General features: G+C 47.6%; 1 protein-coding gene across 1 annotated transcript; it reads left to right on the forward strand.

Annotated features, from left to right (window-relative positions):
• The first annotated feature begins 3,542 nt into the window (after nt 1-3,542).
• LOC130680207 (uncharacterized) lies at nt 3,543-8,757 on the forward strand. The gene is given in 4 exon segments (XM_057490482.1): nt 3,543-3,659; nt 4,194-7,407; nt 7,410-8,167; nt 8,476-8,757. Coding segments are annotated over 4 exon segments (4,371 nt in total).
• Nucleotides 8,758-9,276: the final 519 nt, after the last annotated feature.

Genomic DNA, 9,276 nt, shown 5'->3' on the forward strand with positions numbered 1-9,276 from the left:
GTCAGTACCTGCTATTCAAAACTGTGTGGGCAGAGCTTTCTCAAGACACTGCCCGGCACAACGCTGCCGCAGGGAACAATCAGTGGAACCTAGAGATGCTAATGGCCACAGGACCTTACCTAGGACAGCATAATCAGATAAATTACCCTCCTGCTGTGTATATGCAAATAGCTACAGCAGCTGTCAAGGCCTGGAAAACACTCCAGGTCATTGGTGATTTACAGGGTCAATTATCTAAAGTACTCCAAGGACCAAATGAGCCTTATGCAGATTTCTTGGCAAGGTTGATGCAAACTGCAGGCCGTATATTTGGAGATGTTGACACAGCAATGCCCCTAGTAAAACAGTTGGCCTATGAGCAAGCAAATAAATGGTGCAAGGAGGATATCAGCCCTTGGAAAAATAAAGATTTAAATGTGTACCTCAAAGTTTGCAGGGACATCAATGACACTGTAGTGCAAGGACAGGTAATGGCTGCAGCCATAACTCAGGGACTGCAAAATGCACGCAGCAGGGCTACCCCTTCCGGGGCATGCTTCCATTGCAAGCAGATGGGTCATTTAAAGCGAGATTGCCTGAAATTATGGCGATCAGAGGAGCCCGTGTGGGTTCCTCAGTGGCCCCTTAGAAAAAAGAAGCAGCCCACACTTCCCTCCCAGGACCCATTGCTGAGGGAAACAGACGTGTCGATGCCCTGACCCGTGAGTTTAACATCTTAGCTCTATTTGACCCTATAGAACAAGCTGCTCAATTTCACAAACAATTCCATGTCAATGCACATACCCTTCGCCTAAAATATAATATTACTAGAGACCAAGCAAGAGCCATAGTACTTAGTTGCAAATGGTGTGTCACACTCTTACCCTCCATCTAAGAAGGAGTTAATCCAAAGGGGCTATACTCCCCAATCACATTTGGCAAATGGATGTTACCCATATTCCAGAATTCGGTAAGATGAAATATGTCCATGTGTCTGTAGACACCTGCTCAGGCATCATTTTTGCCTCTTGCCATACAGGAGAAAAATCTAGAGATGTCATATCTCACTGCCTCCAGGCGTTTTCGGCCTGGGGAAAGCCCAAACATTTAAAAACTGACAATGGGCCAGCATATACATCCCAATTGCTCCTCAGCTTTTTAAAAACAATGAATATCACCCACACCACGGGCATTCCCTATAACCCTCAAGGGCAAGACGTGGTAGAGCGCGCCAACCTGACCCTTAAAAATGCTCTCTATAAACAAAAAGGGGGAATAGGGGCAGACTTCAGATCCCCCAGAGACAAACTTAACATCATATTGTTCATTTTAAATTTTTTGACATTGGACAAAGATGGCCACAGTGCAGCAGAGCGGCATAATCGCCGTTCCAGTCCTAAAGACATGCCCACAGTTATGTGGAAAGATGTATTGGAAGGATCATGGAAAGGCCCGGATCCAGTGTTAATCTGGAACCGAGGCTCTGTTTGTGTTTTCCCACAGGACCGAAACAATCCCATCTGGGTGCCTGAACACCTGACACGGAGAGAGGCAAGAACAGAACCGGAAGTGCGAGATGCCGATGCCACTGATGCTCATCCTGCTACTGATTCTTCAGCAGGCGATAGCGGAACCCAGAGAACTATGGGGTCTGGTGAAGGCTTGGCCTATTCCACTCCCGGTGACTGAAACTGCACATACCTTTCCTGCCTTTTTCTCTACCTATAGTACACTTAATCTCCCATGTCTGCCTTTTGACAGCTCTATGTGTTACTGGCATTCTTTTCATAACCTCTCTAAAGCTGCCAATCTGTCCAGGGAATTAGGCAAGATGTTATCCACCAATTGGTCCAGTGAGTTTGACGTGCTCACCACTCAGCTACGGCTAGAAATATTGAATGTTAGTCCCCAAAAGTTAGAGGCGCTGTCTGTAGCTCAGTTTGCTGAAGCCGTGCTAAATGCCACCAAAGCCTGGTCAGGCATGGGTGTTCTGTTCCATGCAACGGAAACATCGGAAAGTGTGGATGGCTCTGGTGCAGGCCATGGCAGCTATAGAAGAAGGCATCTCCCCTAGGGTGTAGCACAATATGTTGGACCAGTAGTCAAAGACGGGTAAGATCAGGAGGTACGCATACCAACCTAAGACAGGGTGCAGACCTTAGCTGTCTGTTGCCCTATGACGGGTAAGGATGCTGCACCTCCCTGACAACCTAAGACAGGCATGGTCGCCGAGCCTCATTGTGTTAAAAAACAAAAAAGGGGGAGATGTAGGGGCCGGCCTACAGCCGGGGCTGAGTCCCACTATGGCTGAACACCGCCCTTCCACTCTAGTTGACCAATGCCCTAAGATGGCGCACACTTCCTGGGCGCCACCCTGCCTGGTTTGGTGGCATTAGCATTAGGAAGTTGCTCCTATAGGCTTGCATGATCTTGATCACCATAGGCCAGCTTCCTTTATATAAGGCATAAGCAGGAAAGAGAAGCCCTCACTCTCTCACTCTCCCACTCTCCCACTCTCTCACTCTGTCACTCACTCTCTCACTCTCTCACTCATTCTCTCTCAATCTCTGTCTCTCTCTCCTCTCATTCTTCCTCTCATTCGTTCCCCCTGGCTGTTGCTTCTTCTCACTCACCTTCTCCCGGCCTTCCGAGCAACAATAAACAACTGAAGTGAACCAGGTCTGCGTACGTATCGCTGTCGTCACCGCCACAAGGGGTGAACGCGTTAAACTTCTTCTCTATCAGAATAATGGATTCATGTAAAATTAAGTTTATACTATTTTCAAAATTTATGATATTTTCAGCTATAATTTCTTTTAAAGCATTTTCCTCTTGAGCTCTTTATCCTTCCTCATGTGATTTCAGGAATATGACTGGCAGATTTCTTTCTTTGCTCTTTTCCCCAAACTTCCTGAAATTTACTTATTTCATTCTCTGATACTTGATGTCAATGATGTTCATTTTGAGTATTTCTAGTGACCTGTCTTATAGATTCCTGTTTATTTCCTCTATGATCGTCATCTTTGAGCCCATTAATATGTCTCTTTAAGTCTAAAATTTCTCCTTGTATTTTTTCTTTTAAAAATTTGTCTAATTCTTTATGTTCAATATACATTTGCATATGATGATCTTCACTCAAGTGCATAATTTTTATAATAATTGCTTTAAATATTTTGGGAAAACAGTCCAGTAGGCACCATCTCAGCATCAATATCCTGTGGTGGCTTTGTCTTCAGGAACTTTCTGGTTCCTTTATGTACCAAATAATTTTGGAATTTAGCCTACATATTTCTTTGTAGTTTGCAAAGAATCTTCAGGTCTCATTTAAATCCTCTAATGTTGAATGTCTTTTCTTTATTTAATTTTCTTAGCAGAAATCATCCTATATGAGTTTATTAGAAGATTACACCTGCCACTTCTGTGCTGTGGTTTTATTGCCCCCTCATTTCCAGCATTTGCGATGCTATTTGGATCTGTCCCCATGTGTACAATCCAGTGATAAGTCCATGCATCTACAAGTCAAGTTCAGCACTCAAAGTCCTCACTGTCCTCTCTGGGATCGGATGACTGCCTGCACAGTTTCATGGCAACACTCAACTGAGGCTTACTGGCTCCACCACCTTTCTGGAGACTTTGATACCCTTGGATTTCCATTTTATGCCTCATGCTCAAAGGCTGAGGTTTAGCTATCCTATTCTGCCATTTTTTCTGTGCTAATCCATGATCTCTGTGGCGAAACTGAAGAGCAAGAAAAACTTATGAGGGTTTTCCAAAACCTCTTAAGAACACAGTGTCTCTGGTGAAGAATAAGCTCCCTGAAAGCCCCTGCTCTTTAGTGCGCTGCCGCTACAGTTACCATCATGCAGATGTGCAGTGGAAGAGGATGGGGCTGGAGGACCAAGAAAACTACAAGGGGAGTTTAGTTCTCCTCAGAGTCTCAAACAGAAACCGAAAGGAATCAGAGGGTTGATACTCTCGGCGCCCAAAAACCAACCCTATCTCATCAGGTTCACTTTGCCAGAAAAACAGACGGGAGTGAAGCGGGGTGAGCGCAGATCCCGGACGAGCCCCCAAATGTTGGATTTTTCCCAGAGGAGAGCGCCACCCTAAATCACTCACAGAAGGCGTCTCTTGATGCAATAAGCAAGAGGAATTTATTTAGAGACCAGTCAGCTAGATGCTGAGGCAGTGGGGCCGGCTCCAGGACCTGCCAGGGAACTCGGTGCCGCCTAGGGGCCACCTTGGATCCACCGGGTATTTTTCCTCTCCGGTCTTATGGAGTTCCCATCCTTGGGGAAGAAGGGGACCCGCTTTTCCAACCTCTGCAATACTGGCCCTTCTCCTCTGCTGATTTGTATAATTGGAAAGCTAACCACCCGCCCTTTTCAGAGGAACCGCAGAAACTAACTGGTCTGGTAGAGTCCCTGATGTTTTCCCACCAGCCCACCTGGGATGATTGTCAGCAGCTTTTGCAGGTGCTCTTCACAACAGAAGAGAGAGAGAGGATTCTCCTGGAGGCACGAAGGAATGTGCCTGGAACCGACGGGCGACCTTCGCAACTCCCTCATGACATAGAGAGGGGGTTCCCGTTGACTAGACCCAACTGGGACTTTAATTCTCCAGAAGGTAGGGAGCGACTAACCATCTATCGTCAGGCTCTGGTGGCAGGTCTCCGTGGGGCCGCAAGACGCCCCACCAATTTGGCCAAGGTAAGAGAGGTCAGCCAGGGAGCCACTGAAGCACCCGCAGTATTCTTAGAGCGCCTGATAGAAGCCTTCAGGCGGTATACTCCCTTTGATCCCACTTCTGAGGGGCATAGTGCTTCAGTGGCCCTTGCTTTTATTGGACAGTCGGCACCCGACATTAGAAAAAAGCTTCAGAGACTAGAAGGCTTACAGGATTTGTCGCTGAGGGATTTGGTGAAAGAAGCAGAGAAAGTTTATCATAAGAGAGAGACTGAGGAAGAGAAGGAGTTACGGAAGGAAAAGGAAAGGGAAAGTAAAGAAGAAAAGAGGGATAGGAAGTATGAGAGAAATTTAACAAAGATCTTGGCTGCAGTAGTAGAAAGTAAGGGACGCCCGCCCTCTAGTGGTAGAACTAGTAAGGCAGGGTCCCTGGGCAACCGACCTCCTTTGGATAAAGATCAGTGTGCGTACTGCAAGGAGAAGGGGCATTGGGTGAAAGAATGCCCTAAGAAACCACCGCGGGGACCTCCGAAGAAGGTGTTGTCTCTGCTGGAAGATGAGGATTAGGGAAGACAGGGCTCGGAGCCCCTCCCCGAGCCTAGGGTAACTCTGAAGGTGGAGGGGCAACCCGTTGAGTTTCTGGTAGATACCGGTGCTCAACATTCAGTACTAACCCAAGCTAGAGGCCCCCTTTCTAGTAAAAAGTCTTGGGTGTTCGGGGCCACGGGTCAGAGACAATATGCATGGACTACCCAAAGAACAGTGGACTTAGGAGTGGGACAAGTAAACCACTCATTCCTTGTTATACCGGAATGCCCTACACCCTTGTTAGGAAGAGACATCTTGACCAAAGTCGGGGCCCAAATATCCTTTCAGGCTGAAGATACCCGAGTGACTGATAGAGAGAAGAAACCTTTGGGCCTAAGTATTCTGTCCATAAGATTAGAAGACGAGTACCACCTTTTTAAGGAACCAGAACCCTCCCGAGTTAATCAAAGGTGGCTCAACCAGTTTTCAGGGGCCTGGGCGGAGACGGCAGCTATGGGGCTTGCTGTAAATCAGCCCCTGGTGGTCATAGAATTGAAAGCCTCAGCCTCACCAGTAACTGTGAGACAATATCCAATGAGTAAAGAAGCCAGAGATGGAATTAGGCCCCATATCCAGAGGCTCATAGAGCAGGGGATATTAGTAAAATGTAAATCCCCATGGAACACTCCCTTGCTGCCTGTAAAGAAAGCGGGAACAGGAGATTATCGACCAGTGCAAGATTTAAGAGAAGTTAATAAGAGAACACAGGACATTCATCCCACTGTGCCGAATCCTTATAACCTGCTAAGCTCTCTGGCCCCAGAAAACACTTGGTATACAGTCTTAGATTTAAAAGATGCCTTCTTTTGTTTGCACCTGCACCAGAGTAGCCAACCGCTGTTTGCTTTTGAGTGGAAGGACCCCTCAACAGGAACTACTGGACAATTGACCTGGACTTGCTTGCCACAAGGATTCAAGAATTCACCTACCCTCTTCGACGAGGCTTTACACCAGGACTTGGCCTTTTACCGAGCCTCCAACCCACAGGTAACCTTGTTACAATATGTTGATGACTTGCTGATAGCCGCCCCTACACAAGAAGTCTGCCAAGAGGCCACTGAATCCCTTTTGACTGAACTTGCTAAGCTGGGGTATAGAGCATCTGCCAAAAAGGCACAGATCTGCCAACAACAAGTGACTTATTTAGGGTATTCCCTGAGAGAAGGGAAAAGGTGGCTTACTGAAGCCCGGAAGCAGACTGTGACGCAGATCCCGGTCCCTACTACTCCGCGCCAAGTCCGCGAATTTCTGGGAACAGCAGGGTTCTGTAGATTATGGATACCCGGATATGCCACCTTAGCCGCCCCCCTGTACCCCCTAACCAAAGGGGCAGCCCCGTTTGTTTGGGGACCTGAACAGCAACAGGCCTTTGATGAGATCAAGAAGGCCCTCCTGTCGGCACCTGCTCTGGCCTTGCCAGACGTGACTAAGCCGTTCATCCTTTTTGTGGATGAACGGGGTGGAGTGGCTCGGGGAGTGTTGACCCAGCAATGGGGACCTTGGAAGAGACCTGTCGCCTATTTGTCAAAAAAATTAGACCCAGTAAGTAGCGGATGGCCTGCCTGTTTGAGAGTAGTGGCGGCCGTGGCCCTCCTAGTTAAAGATTCTGACAAACTGACACTGGGACAGAAACTTACTGTGGTTGCTCCGCATGCGTTGGAGAGTGTAATTCGGCAGCCACCCGGGAGATGGATGTCAAATGCCAGAATGACTCACTACCAAACCTTACTCCTGAATCGTGATCGTGTGGAGTTTGCCCCCACTGCCATTCTAAACCCGGCCACTCTGCTTCCCGATTTGGGGAAGGAAGTGCTTCATACCTGCCAGGAAATCCTGGCTGAGGAGACAGGCACCCGCCAGGACTTGCAAGATCAGCCCTTAGGAGGACCGGGACTCCTGACTTGGTATACGGACGGGAGCAGTTACATCATGGATGGTAAGAGAATGGCTGGAGCTGCAGTAGTAGATGATGACCGGATTATATGGGCCAGTGGACTCCCAATGGGCACCTCTGCACAGCGAGCAGAACTCATCGCCCTGACTCAGGCCCTAAGGATGGCAGAAGGTAAGAGACTTAACGCCTACACTGACAGCAGATACGCCTTTGCCACTGCTCATATACATGGGGCTATTTATAGACAGAGAGGGCTGTTAACTCCGGGAAAGATGTTAAAAACAAACAAGAGATTTTAGATTTGCTAGAAGCCATCCATAGGCCTAAGGAAGTAGCAATAATACATTGCCCTGGACATCAGAAAGATGACTCTCCAATAGCTCGAGGAAACCGGAGGGCAGACCAAGCCGCAAAGCAATCGGCTCAGGGAATGAACATTTTGCCCCTCCAAGTGTGTCCGGAAGCCACCCACATTAAGAGCTTCCAGTATACACCTGAAGATCTCGTTTGTATAAACAAATTAGGGTTCAAAAATTTCTCGCCCCAAGAGATATACATGTCTGAAGAAGGGAAAGTTGTCCTGCCCCAGAGAGAGGCAGAGGAATACTTAAGGCAATTACATCAATTGACACATCTGGGAGCAAAAAATCTAAAAACCTTGGTTCGAGACTCCCCTTATCATGTTATTGGATTAGGAAAATTGGCTGACGAGGTTGTAAAAAATTGTGTACCCTGTCAATTAGTAAATGTGAGCAAAAATCAAGCAATATCTGGAAAAAGACTTCGAGGAGATCGCCCAGGAGCTTATTGGGAAGTTGACTTCACTGAAATTAAGCCTGCTAAGTATGGATATAAGTACCTTCTAGTTTTCCTAGACACATTTTCAGGATGGACAGAGGCGTTCCCCACAAAAACTGAGACAGCCCAGACGGTGTCTAAAAAGATCCTTGAAGAGATATTTCCCAGATTTGGGATCCCAAAGGTAATCGGCTCCGACAACGGCCCTGCCTTTGTTGCCCAGGTAAGTCAGGGATTGGCCAAGATCCTGGGGACGGATTGGAAATTGCATTGTGCATACAGGCCCCAGAGCTCAGGACAGGTAGAAAGGATGAACAGAACTCTAAAAGAGACCTTGACTAAATTGTCCATAGAGACTGGCTTATGTGATTGGTTGGTCCTCCTTCCCTTTGCCCTGTTTAGAGTCAGGAACACTCCCAGCTGCTTTGGACTAACGCCTTTTGAAATAATGTTTGGGGCCCCGGCCCCGCTTCAGTCAGCACATCTTCGTACATTCCCTGAGTGTGCAACTAATAAGTTTTTGCTTGAAAGGTTACGAGCCTTGGAGGCTGTGCAGAAAGAGGTGTGGGCCTCCATCAAGGAAGCCTATTGGCCAGAGGACCTCTCAGTGCCTCACCAGTTCCAGGTGGGAGACCCCGTCTACGTGAGAAGGCACCGGACAGGAAACCTCGAGCCACGGTGGAAGGGACCTTTCATCGTCCTCCTGACTACTCCCACAGCTGTGAAAGTGGATGGCATCTCTTCCTGGATACACGCTTCACATCTAAAGAAGGCACCCCCGTCGGACTCGGACTGGCGAGTAACTCGGACTGATAATCCTCTTAAGCTTCGCTTGTGTAAAAGGAACTATGTTGTTAGTAATTCTAATGCTCCTGCTGTTTCCATCCCCCCAGAGCCTTAATCCTCATGTCCCTTATCTGCTTACCTGGAAAGTAGGAAATGGGCAGACCCAAGAAGAGTATAATCACACCACCCATATTGCCCCTTTGGGCACTTGGTTCCCGGACTTATATTTTAATTTAGATAAAGTAGCTGACATAGACGGGAAGGGAGGAGGAGACTGGCGGAAAAAGCAACGCCGAGTCTCTGTAAGTAGGAATGGATTTTATGCATGCCCAGGGTTTCGAACGGGAGCAGAAAGACAGAAGTGTGGAGGAATTGAGTCCCTCTACTGTGCACAATGGAGCTGTGTCACTTCCAATGACGGAGAAAAAAAATGGGATGTGAGCCCGCAGCTTATCCACCTTTCCTTTGTTAGACCATGCACTCGAGTGAAGTACAGCCCCAATTGTAACTTACTTAGACTCATATTTACAGAACAGGGAAAGAAAG

Source organism: Manis pentadactyla, chromosome 13 (assembly GCF_030020395.1).
Source record: "Manis pentadactyla isolate mManPen7 chromosome 13, mManPen7.hap1, whole genome shotgun sequence".
Classification (NCBI taxonomy): Eukaryota; Metazoa; Chordata; class Mammalia; order Pholidota; family Manidae; genus Manis; species Manis pentadactyla.